Below are 12,373 nucleotides of genomic sequence, written 5' to 3'. Positions count from 1 at the left end.
CAAGCATCCCATACAGTTCCCTGGCCCTGCCAGAGGTGATTCCTGAGTGCAGAGCCAAAAAGGACCTGAGCACCGCTGGGTGCGGCCCAAACAAAACAAAAGAGAAAATATTATTTCTACTCCAAGGAAGTTATGGCCGCACAGAGCAGAGCCATAGTTTGGGGTTATTTTTAACCTTTCCTTAAAAAAAAAAAAAAAGGTGGCCAGTCAGGACTCTTTAAGAAAGTGAATACTGGGCCCGGAGAGATAGCACAGCAGTTGCCTTGCAAGCAGCCGATCCAGGACCTAAGGTGGTTGGTTCGAATCCCGGTGTCCCATATGGTCCCCCGTGCCTGCCAGGAGCTATTTCTGAGCAGACAGCCAGGAGTAACCCCTGAGCACTGCCGGGTATGGCCCAAAAACCAAAAAAAAAAAAAAAAAAAAAAAAAAAAAGAGAGAGAGAGAGAGAGAAAGTGAATACTACCAATAGTACCTATTCCAGTGGGACTAGCTAGCATGTCCTAGAGACTCCAGCCAGGTCTGAATGATCAAATTCTAAAACAACCCTGCTTGGGGCCGGAGAGATAGCACAAGGGTAGGGCGTTTGTCTTGTGTGCAGGACAGACAGTGGTTTGAATCCCAACATCCCATATGCCCCCCATTCCCCATGTCTGCCAGGAGCGATTTCTGTGTGCAGAGCCAGAAGTAAACCCTGAACGTCACCAGGTGTGATTAAAAAAAAAAAAACATGACCCTGCTGTTCTGCAAAGCAGGAGCTTCTGCTTCTGCTTCTGCTTCTGCAAAAGGTTAAACATAAAATTACAAGCTGATCAGAAAAGCACAGCAAGAAAGGTCTTGCACATGGCTGACCTGGGTTCAATCCCTGGTATCCCTAAGCACTTCCAAGAGTGATTCCTAAAAGGAACCAGGAATAACTCTTGAGCATCACCAGATGTGGCCTAAAAACAAAATAAAATAAAATAAAATTGGGGACCAAAGAGCGCGTGGCCAGCCCAGGTTCCATCTCAGACATCCCATATGGTCCCCTGAGCAACACCAAGAGTCGTTCTTGAGCACAGAGCCAGGAGTAACCCCTGATCACTGTCAGGTGATCAAACTCTCCCAAAAAAATCTCCCCCCATTTCCAAAGTACTATTCTGAGCTGGAGAAGTGATGACATGAAGAGCATCACTTGCTTTGCCCGTGGGAACTTGAGCGCCTCGGTTCCACTTGGTCCTCCTAGCACTGAACCCCAAGTAGCCACTGAGTACTTCCAGGTGTGGCCCACAGACAAAGCACTGAAGCTGTCAAAAACTTAGAGTCCAATTAGAAACAGATCAGAGAGGGGAGTGATAACACAGCAGTAAGACATTTGTCTTGCACTTGGCCAACCCAGGACCAACCCGGATTCAAACCCTGGCATCCCATATGGTCCCCTGAGCCTGCCAGCAGCAATTTCTGAGAACAGAGCCAGGGGTAACCCCTGAGCACCGAAGTGTGTGGCCTTACCCACAAAGGACAGACCAGATACATTAGAGCATCTTTTCTTGAAGCCATAGAAACCAAGGCAAGAAAGGTCTCGGGGTACCACTGACATGACACATGCCAACCCCCCCCCCCCCACTGAAGCTTCTTCTAAGGCCCAAAGCCACTTGAGTCCACAGCAGGAAGAAAGTAGATCTACAGGCAGGGGCCAGTGAGGGGGAAAGTGGGGTTTGCAGAGGGAGGGGCAGCCCAGTGAAGAGGGGGGGTGTCTACAGGCAAGAATGTTCTCTAAGTGTGAAGAAAAAGACTGAAGCAGCAGGGATGGGAGGGCTGGGCTGGGTTGGGCCTTTATTTAGATTCTAACCCAGCCCTGGCTGCTATGTGAGGAATGGCTTTGAAGTGTGTAGAGGGGCAGAAACAATGGCCAAATGCCCTGGGGGACAAGGGTGGATTGGCATTGGCTGAGGGAGCTGGCCTGAAGAGAGTGGACAGGCCATTGATAAAATGTCGACAGGATAACAAGGGAGGGAGGACTAAAGCGGGAGCACCCTGGCTGGAGTACTGGGGGAAGCAGACTTTGGGACTGATCCCCTGAGGGTTAAAAATTTCACTGATGGGCCACAGCCATAACACAGCGGTAGGGCATTTGCCTTGCATGCCACATGACCTGGGATGGATCCGGGTTCGATTCCCAGCATCCCATATGGTACCCTGAGCCTGCTCAGTAGCGAGTGCCACCAGGTGTGGCTCAAAACCCTCCCAAATTTTTTCACTGAAATGAGGTATGAGGTGCAAGTGCGAGCAAGAGAATTAGGATCCTTGAGACATCGTTAAGGGGAAGGTTTGCTTGGTCTTTAGGAGCATTTAAGTATCCATTTGAGCTGAATTGTATGAAAAGGATCCTTGACCAGTGAAAGATCAAACCCTGATGGAAATCAAATCCCGCTGATTATTATGGCGGGGCTCAAAGGTTAAAGATAAACTGGGCACAGATAGCCCAGATGCTCCAAACTTCGAGTGGTCCGAAGAGGAAAAAGAGAATAAAGAAGGGCCAGAGTGATAGCACATCAGTAGGATGCTTGCCTTGCACGAGGCTGACCCAGGACGGAACAGGTTCAATCCCCGGCATCCCATATATCCCCTGAGCCTGCCAGGAGCAATTTCTGAGCGCAGAGCCAGGAGAAACCCCTGAGCGCTGCTGAATGTGGCCAAAAAAAAAAAAAAAAAAAAAAAAAGGTAAAAGAGAGAGAATAAAGGAGACTGAAGCAAAACCCAAGCAGGCCCAAGGGGTTAACTAGAACTTAACAATCTCTTATCCAGCCCTCAAGAGATTCTGGACTTCTCAGCATGATATAACAAGGTCTTTTACAGGGGATAAGTCTTTTACATGGGACTGGCGACTCACATTTTAGCTCTCAACTCAAATCTCATTTTTTTGGCCAAAGCAGCAAGAAACGTCCATAACTTTGGGGGCTCAAAAAAAAACCTCTCCTCTAAGTAGGTCCATCCACCCACCACTCAGAGGCATTGCAACCAGGAGCAAATTACCAACCATTTCTAACTAATCCTCAGTTTCTTCCATGTAAATGAAAATAATTACCCCCAGTATTAGCATTTGAAATGACCTTCACAAAGGACCAGCAACTGGGAAGAAAAAAGGAAGCCCAGCAGTAAACAAGAGTCTCTGTTATGTAAAAGCACCTGAAACGTCAAAGATCCTCCCGGGATTCCTGTTTTCAGCAGAGAAGTGAAAGGCAAGAGAGGGACCCAAATAAGGTGTCTGGTTTCTCCCTTTCCCCCCCACCGCACCCCACCCGCTAGTAACAGCAAAGTCCCAGAGGAAAACCCATAGTCAGATAATGAAAATCTGTGACTAGGTAAGACACCTACACGTTGTCATAAATACAGAGACCCAAAGTCAAAGGGCGACTCGGGTTCGGAACTAAGAAGTGGTAACTCGGAGAAATACAAAGACCTCTCGAAATCCTATCATAGATGAGGAATAAGAGCACAGGAATAATAGCACACTTGCCCTGCACACACAGGCCCGGGTTCGATCCCCAGCATCCCATATGGTCCCCTAAGCATGCCAAGAATGATGTCTAGTGCAGAGCCACGGGTGTCCCAAAATCCAAATAATAGTACTAATGATAACAACAGCAACAATAAAATCTTAATCTAAAAACATGATGAGGGATCTATCAATTAAAGAAGTGAAGAGCAAAAACTCAAGCCTCGCCAAACAAAAGAGAAAAATAAGTGACTTAAAAAATTGGTCATTTTCTTCCCACTGCCCCCCACCCCCAGAAGCCAGCAGTTGGAGGGAAAGTGCTTTATGGGACATTTCTTTGGTGATTCAGAAAGGATTTGCGGGGGAAATTCCCAAAGCTTTACAAAGCAGATGACCCGGGTTCTTTGGTAGGTTTCCTTCTGCCCCCCAAATGTTATGGCTTTCCTTTCTTTTATTATCACTACACAAGCACCCTTATACTTGATTGTTTGATTCATCTAGTTCACAAAGTGAGGAACATTTGGAAAAGGAGAATTTTGGTGAAGAGACAGCTGTAAAGATTGTGCCCCAACAGGAAAGAGACCCCGCCAGACTGAATCTGGTAACTTCAGAAGTGAGAAAACCAAAGAAGCAAAAGCACAGTTACACAGTAAGGGAGGAGAGTCAGGGTAAGGGGGCAGATTAGTCAACTCTACATCCGCTTCCCATGATTAACTGGTCAGGCCAAAGACTGAGAAGAAAAAGAAAAAAAACAGGACAGGTGAAAGAACAAGCAAACCACAAAAAAATGCTCCAAGGCTCAAGGGTCAAATTGTCCTTGTTGCTCTCTTGTTGATCTCTCTAAATGTCTCCAAATATTTTGTCCTTTTTGCGCAAACACCCTATTCTCAACTGCATAGTATTATATCTTATTAGATCAACGTTGGTACATCTAAACAAGAACAAGAGAAATGACCTTAGAACCAGAAAAGTATATAGTGGAAAAAAATAAAATTATTTTAGGGGAGAAAAAATCTCAAAAGCTAGTAGGTTGGGCTGGAGAAATAGCACAGCAGTAAGGTGTCTGCCTTGAGTGCAGTCAACCCAGGAGTGATTTCTGAGCTCAGAGTCAGGAGTAACCCTGAGTGCCACTGGGTGGGACCCAAAAAAACCAAAACAAAACAAAACAAAACAAAAGTTAGTAGGTTATGTAACACACCTCTAAAGAGATGAGGAATGCCAGAAATTTCAAACCAGAGAGATATTCTAAAACGTTTTCAAAGAGCAAGACTACATAATTGTTGTGGGCAACCCAACTTTTGGATCCAGGCAACAGGGTCCCAGGAAATATCACAAGGTTGCTTGTAAAGTAGATTCTGAAGGTTCTGAAGTAGAAACTGAGGAAGGACTGCTGCAGCCAGAGGAATACTCCCTCGGGCCTAGTCTTAACTCCAAGACCCTTCTCAAGAAGAGAAAGTTTTGCCAAACAAAACAAACAACACTTAACAGGGAGTTGAACCCAAGGCAGGCAGGCAGGCCCAACTAGAGACAAGGATACAACAGGTCATAAAATAACTTATGAATAATAGAAAATAACTTGTTTCCTGACACAGAGAAAAAAAATTGCTGAACTAACCAATCCTGACTGCAAAGGAAATGCTCAAACACTGTCAGGTCAATAAGATTGTTCCTGCTCTTACATAGCTATGCAAGCTCAAGTCAAGTGCCAATTCAAACGCTCTGTGACTATACTAAATTCTAAATGCTCGCTCTTACTGTGAAATCAGAATTAAGGAAATGCCAAGGCAGAGAGCTGGGAAGCATGGCCTGGCATTTAGGCACATCCAGAGAAGACAGTGAAAGGCCTTGCTAGGTAGGCCAACTTCTCAGAGGTTGACAAGCTTTCTCAAAAGCAGGCCCAAATCTGAGTTTCACTACAGTATAACCCTATAATAGTTCTGCTAATCCATGATATAAAAGTGCATCCTTATGCATTTTCTTAATCACAGACACTGAAAATCCAAATAAGTTGTCATGCGCAACAGAACATGTTTCAAAACGAGTTTGGGGGGACTGTTCCTGTACTTGCACCTCAAGCAATCAGGTCAAAGAGTCTTGAAGATGGCCTTCCCATTGCCTTCTCTGTTCCAATTCAGAACAGGCAGTTTTCAGTACCTGACTTCTCTTTCCTACCAACACAATCAGAGGAAAGGATCAAAATTGTAAAGAGGGACTGGAGCGATAGTACAGCGGGGTAGGGTATTTGCCTTGCATGTAGCCAAAGCGGGTTTGATCTGTATTCCTCATAGGGTTCCCCTGAGCCCTTTCAGGAATGATCTCTGACCACAGAGCCAGGAGTAACCCCTGAGTTCTGCTGGATGAGCCAAAAAAAAGAAAAAAGAAAAGAATTTTGTCAAATACAGTAAGTACCCAACTGAATCATATGCGCTTAAATTTGATAAGCTGCATTCAATGCCATATATGTGTGTGTGTGTATAAATGTGACATCCAATGACCAAAAAAATCTTATTACATATTTCTTCTTAGGGGGGAAACGTTATAACAAAAGTCTAATGACTCTTTAAAGTTCACTTTCAGGAGCTGGAGAGATGGCGCAGGCAATAGGGTGTTTGCCTTGCATGCAGCTGATCTAGGACGGACCATGGTTCGATCCCCCAGTGTCCCATATGGTCCCCCAAGCGAAAAGCAATTTCTGAGCACATTGACAGGAGTAACCCCTGAGCGTCACCAGGTGTGGCCCAAAAACAAAAACAAAAAATGTTAAAATTCACTTTCACAGAACAGAGTAATCCAACAGATCAGTTAGTTCAGGATGGGCATTGGAAGCCCAAAATGACTCAACTCATATTTGTTCTGCAAAATCCTTTCTTACACCTTGCCTGGGCCCAAGTGTATCTGCCCAAAACAAGCCAGAGAAACCTGGATCCGAGGGAGTTAATTGCCGAACTAACTTACCAATTTCCCTGGCGATGGTGACAGCCTGGTCGGCATCCTGTAAGAGGAGGAAATGAGAACCAGCATTAATCCCATCAGCCAGTGTCCCATGTCTTGTGGGCAGGCGACGATTGCACGACTGTCTCCTCCGATTCGGTTAATGGTCGACTTTACAACCTTCTGACTCTTTTCATTCCGAGCGATGTCAAATTAATACCATAAGTGGAAGGTCAATTCTCCCTCATCATTATTATATTAAGAAACTCAAAAGCCGTCTGGAAGGAGCTGACAGGAAGCCCGGCCGGGGTTTGGCCAAATGATTTGGTGCAGCGGCTGCAACTTAATGACAGAATTTGGATGTTTACAATCAATACCGAATCATAAACTGGCTCATTAAAGCTTGTCCACGGCCGGCTGGTTCCTCTCCCAGCTACTTAGCTGCCTGTTTTCCAGTGCTGTCGGCAGAGGGAGCGGGTTCTCTATTGTCTGGGGCTGGAGCACAATAGGGCTTTTTAGAAATTGTTTTAAAAAGCGCATTTTTAGGATCTTTGGAGAAGCGTCCGTCCCCACCCACAACTCCAAATGTCTTTATTTTATGCGTATTACTGTTTCTTTCCCCACCACCACCATCCTATTTTAGGGGTACCTACCATCTCTTTCCCAATTTTAATCCATTGAATTTCCTAAATTCAACTCAGCAACTGGTAGGGGGATGGGAAAAGGGGGGACTCTTCCAAAATGGCAAGGAGAGAAAATACTTCTCCACAGAGTTTCTAAATGTAAAGATCCGTCAGGGCTAAACATCCACTGATGTCAAGTGTCCTTTGAAGAGTCGGAAAGGACCAGAATTTCCCCTGGATTAAAACCGTTTAATTGATCATTAAATGTCACCAAACAGAAGGCTCGTTTCCCCCACATTAACAATCAAGAAAGAGCTGAAAAGGTGTTAAAACCCAAGCCTCCTTTGGAATTTAATTTTTATGATCCAATGACAGACGAAACCATGACACGGAGTAAGAGTCATATTTGGAAACGAGAGCGAATAAGAACGACTGAACTGGAATCGTAAAGTTCAAAAAGAAAAGGTGTATGCTTTTAAGCAAATATTTTATAAATAGAGAGTCACCAGATTAAAAAAAAAAAAGTTTGAGGAGGTGAGGAAGGAGCTAGGGATGTTTGTACCGGGTTCATTTATGTCTAATAAAAAAAAAATCTTCCTTAAAAGTCTTCAGTTCCTAATAACAACCCCTGAATAAGGAGCTAGGCAGGGGAAGTTGTCAGAAAAATTAATTTCCTTTCATTAGCCAGTCTGCTACACAAATAGGAGCTTGTTAAGTTCAAAGCAGGTCTAAGAGCGACATCAGTTTTAAGTCTTTTTTTTTTTTACTCCAAGCAGTCACATCTGCTAATGAGATTTTCCAAATAACAATAGTTTTTCAAGTTACAGATAAACCTATGCTCCATCCTCCCTCCCCACAAAAAGAAAGAAGAAAGAAAAGAAAAGAAAAGAAAAGAAAAGAAAAGAAAAGAAAAGAAAAGAAAAGAGGGAGGGGGAGGGAGGGAGGGAGGGAGGGAGGGAGGAAGGAGGAGGAAGGAAGAAGAAGGAAGAAGAAGAAAGAAAGAAAGAAGAAAGAAAGAAAAAGAAAGAAAGAAAGAAGAAAGAAGAAAGAAAGAAAGAAAGAAAAAGAAAGAAAGAAGAAAGAAAGAAAGAAAGAAAGAAAAGAAAGAAAGAAGAAAGAAAGAAAGAGAAAGAAAGAAAGAAAGAAAGAAAGAAAAGAAAGAAAGAAAGAAAGAAAGAAAGAAAGAAAGAAAGAAAGAAAGAAGAAAGAAAGAGAGAAAGAAAGTATATAAGTAAGGGGAGAGAGAGAGAGAGAGAGAGAGAGAGAGAGAGAGAGAGAGAGAGAGAGAGAGATATTAAATCAGGGTAACTGTTTTATCCTGTCTTGCTATTTTCACTGAGCCTACAATTTTTACTTTAAGAGAGAGAGGGTGTCAAAATCCTTGAAAGCATTGCGGAAGGTGTGTGGGAAGGGGCTTTGCCTGGTGACAGTGGCAGTCACTGGCCAATACTTCCTTTAATAACCGTATCTGCCAGGAAGTGCTAAACCTGCCAAAAGCCACAATTAGTGTCTCCAGCACAGCCTGGCTGGGGCAGAGCCTGGCCGGGGTGGTGGGGTTAGGAGGAAACTTTTAACATGTCTCTTCCTTCAAAGACAGGTAATAATATATTGGCTGAAGATATTCGGAAAAAAATGAGAGGCTGCCAGGGCTTGGAAAGGCTTAACAGGCTGAGCATTAAAGAATTCCATGAATTCAATTGTCACCATTTATTATGTATTGACTTATTCACGTGTTTCATTTCTACAGGTGTGTGTATGAGAGACAGAGACAGAGACAGAGACAGAGACAGAGAAAAAGAGAGAGAGTGCACGCATTCTAGAACATTCTTTAGCTGCACTGTATCCAACACCCTATAAACTGTCTTCTAATTAAGCAGTAAGCTTCAGTCTCCCTATTATAAAAAGAGGATTCTGTGAAAAGAACTTCCACATATAGTAAAACTGCCTTCAAAATTCAGTATTTGCTTGTCCTTCTTTCACTCAAAAATATTTCCTTGAGGACCTATAAAGGACTGGACACAAGAAAATGTTTTAATCAGTTCCAATAATAATTTGTTAACTATAGCAAGTTGTCTGTTCTTTCAACATATTTTTTTCTCTTTCTCTCTTTGATCTTTTTGTTTCTGGAGGTGCTCAGGACTTACTCCTGGTAGTAGCAACCCCCAAACCATGAGACTTGCCCTTTTGACCAGCTGCTCCATGTTTAGGAAGTCATCCTATGGACATGGGTTGTTGGGTTGTTTGTTTGTTTGTTTGGGGAGGGGTGGGTGTTTGAGCCAGGGGTTACTCCTGGCTTCAGCTCAGGAATCAGACTCCTGGTATGCTTAGGGGACCACATGGGATTCCAGAGATCGAATCTAGGTTGGCCGCATGCAAGGTAAATGCCCTTCCTCCTGTGCAATCACTCCAACCCCTTAACGACATGTATATAGATACAAATAATAGAAAACTACATTAAGAAAGTAACTATTAGGGGCCGGTGAGGTGGCGCTAGAGGTAAGGTGTGTGCCTTGCAAGCGCTAGCCAAGGAAGGACCGTAGTTCGATCCCCCAGCGTCCCATATGGTCCCCCCAAGCCAGGGGCGATTTCTGAGCGCTTAGCCAGGAGTAACTCCTGAGCATCAAACAAGTGTGCCCCCCCCCAAAAAAAAGAAAGTAACTATTAAAATCTCTCCTTAGTATTTGACTTTAAAAAATTTCAGGAAACAATTTAAAAGGTCTTGTTTGGCACCGGAGCAATGGCACAGCAGTAGGCATTTGCCTTGCATGCAACTGACTCAGGACAGACCTTGATTTGATCCTCGGCATCCCATGTGGTCCCCCAAGCCAGGAGTGATTTCTAGCGCAGAGCCAGGAGTAAACCATGAGCAGTCACTAGACGTGGCCCAAAATAATAAAATAAATAAATAAATAAGGTTTGATTTAGAGGCTAGAGGGGCCAGAGGGATTGTACAGCGGGTATGGTCTTGACTTGCATGCAGCCAACTTGGGTTCAATACCCAGCATCTCGGGCCCGGAGAGATAGTGCAGCGGTGTTTGCCTCGCAAGCAGCCGATCCAGGACCAAAGGTGGTTGGTTTGAATCCCGGTGTCCCATATGGTCCCCCGTGCCTGCCAGGAGCTATTTATGAGCAGACAGCCAGGAGTAACCCCTGAGCACCGCCGGGTGTGACCCAAAAACCAAAAAAAAAAAAAAAAAAAAAAAAAAATACCCAGCATCTCACATGTTCCCCTGAGCACTGCCAGGAGAGAACCTTCAGTGCAGAGCCAGGAGGAAACCCTGAGCATTGGCAGGTGTGGCCCTAAAATGCAATCATTTTTTGTTGTTGTTGTTGTTGTTGTTTTTTCTAAAATGCAATCTTTAATGTAACCAAGCTACGCTGCAAAACCTGATAAGCCATACAATTCTGAAAGAGTATAAAATGCTTGCATAAGAAATTCATATATTCGGGAGGAGGGCGGGCAGACATCTGGCTTCTGGTTTCCTCCTTGATTCTGGAGACCAACTCTTGCCAGGTATGGGGTTTGGGGAGGCCCCATAACGGAGCCCTTCTCCCTGGCCTGGGGAGTGCTGGGAGGCTTGGAAGGCCCCCCGCCGTCCTTGTCTCTTTCTCCTGACTCCAGGCCTTCCCCTGGGTGCCAGCTCAGATGGCCAGAAGTGGGTTCAGGTGGACTCTTAGTGGCCCTCAGGCTTCCCCACTACCTCTCCCTACACTAATGGAAATGCGCTTTGGGAGGAGGGCGGGCCGTTTTAGTACTGGTTTATGTTGGGACAGTCACTGGAATTTTTTTCTCCTTGTTTTCCTATTGATAGTATTGTATGCATATATTTTATATATCCATAACATTAATCTTGTATTGTGACCTTGATACTGCCCTACAAATCTCATTTCTAATATTTTACTGCTTCAGTCCCAACCCTTATTTCCCCCCATCTTCCCATGTAGGTGCAGCTCATGACATAAAGCTCACCACATAGAGTGATAAGTACATAAGAGAAATCACTACACTGAAAACTATCATAACAATGTGAATGAATGAGGGAAAAAGAAAGCCTGTCTCGAGTACAGGTGTGGGTGGGGTGGGGAGTAGGTAGATCTGAAAAATTGGTGGTGGGAATCCTGCACTGGTGAAGGAGAGTGTTCTTTACATGACTGTAATCATACAGCTACAATTCTATTTGTAATCACGGTGTTTAAATAAAGATAATTTATTAAAAAAAAAGAAATTCATATATTCAAACTTAAAAAAAAATAAATATGGCCTTAATCAGAATTAAAATCAACCTGAAATGGAATTAGCATTAGAGTTAACCCCCTAAAAAAAAAAATCCTAAAAATCTTTTGTTTCTGTTTTTGTTTTGGGGGTCACAACCAGCAGTTGTTCAGGGATTACTACTGACTTTGTTTTAATAAATTACTCCTGATGGTGTTTGGGGAACTACATGGAATGCCAGGGATTGAATCCGGGTCAGCCACATACAAGGCAAGTAAGTGCCTTACCCACTGTGCTATCACTCCAGAACCAGAAATCCTAAAAATCTTTTTAAATGTTAAAAAAAAAAACCTACAAGGACCAAGCCAATCAATTAATTCTAACACCAGATGTTAGGAATGAATGACATGGTTAAAGTTTGTCCAGATTCTAAAATGCTAACGTTATCTGTGAGTCTAACAGATCTTTGAAATCACCTAAAGCTTATAAGACAAAAGATAAACAGGTATTTCCCCCATTTTCTACTTCTACTTCCATTTTCCAAAGTCACAGGCAACAAGTGAGTGCAGCATTCCTGAGAAGTTGATGGATCCAGTCATGAGAAGCCTCACTCAATGGCCAGGGTCCTCTCCCAGGGAAGAATGAGGCCCCGCTGACACCCCAGTTCAAACTCAACACAAAACTGCCCCAATGGCAAACAGGGCTGAGCTGAGTCTCTCTATTGGGTCAGGTTTCAATTTCCTTTATAGGTACCCAAAGAATAAGGAACCCTTTCCATTTTGTGGGGATGGAGGTCATCATACCTGGTGGCACACAGGAGTTATTCCTGGCTCTGCACTCAGAAAGTACTCCTGGTGTTGCTCGGGGAACATATGGGATGCCAGAGATCAAACTCGGGTCAGCTGCGTGCAAGGCAAGCATCCTCCTCACTGTGTTATCACTCTGGCCTAGCCACTCTCATTTTCTAACTGGACCTGAAAACTCTTATGATGGGAAGAAACCAAGGCCTTCTGGACAGCGGGACATCCTCAGCTAAGGCCCTGGAACAAGGTTCCCAGAGAAAATCAGCCTAGAATTTCTGTCTTCTCTTCCTGCTGGTTCTAGCACCAGGTGCAGAAAGTTCCATAGTCT

General features: G+C 44.1%; 1 protein-coding gene across 1 annotated transcript in view; it reads right to left on the bottom strand.

Moving 5' to 3' along the window:
* PCCA (propionyl-CoA carboxylase subunit alpha) overlaps positions 1–12,373 on the bottom strand; it is a 263,459-nt gene that overhangs the window by 177,487 nt on the left and 73,599 nt on the right. The window contains exon 8 of the mRNA XM_049778616.1: positions 6,431–6,467. Within this exon, the coding sequence (XP_049634573.1) occupies positions 6,431–6,467 (37 nt within the window). The remainder of the gene's footprint in view (positions 1–6,430; positions 6,468–12,373) is intronic.

This window comes from Suncus etruscus, chromosome 8 (genome assembly GCF_024139225.1).
Source record: "Suncus etruscus isolate mSunEtr1 chromosome 8, mSunEtr1.pri.cur, whole genome shotgun sequence".
NCBI lineage: Eukaryota > Metazoa > Chordata > Mammalia > Eulipotyphla > Soricidae > Suncus > Suncus etruscus.
The sequence above is the reverse complement of the archived record's forward strand: the minus strand, read 5'-3'. Positions and strand labels throughout refer to the sequence as shown.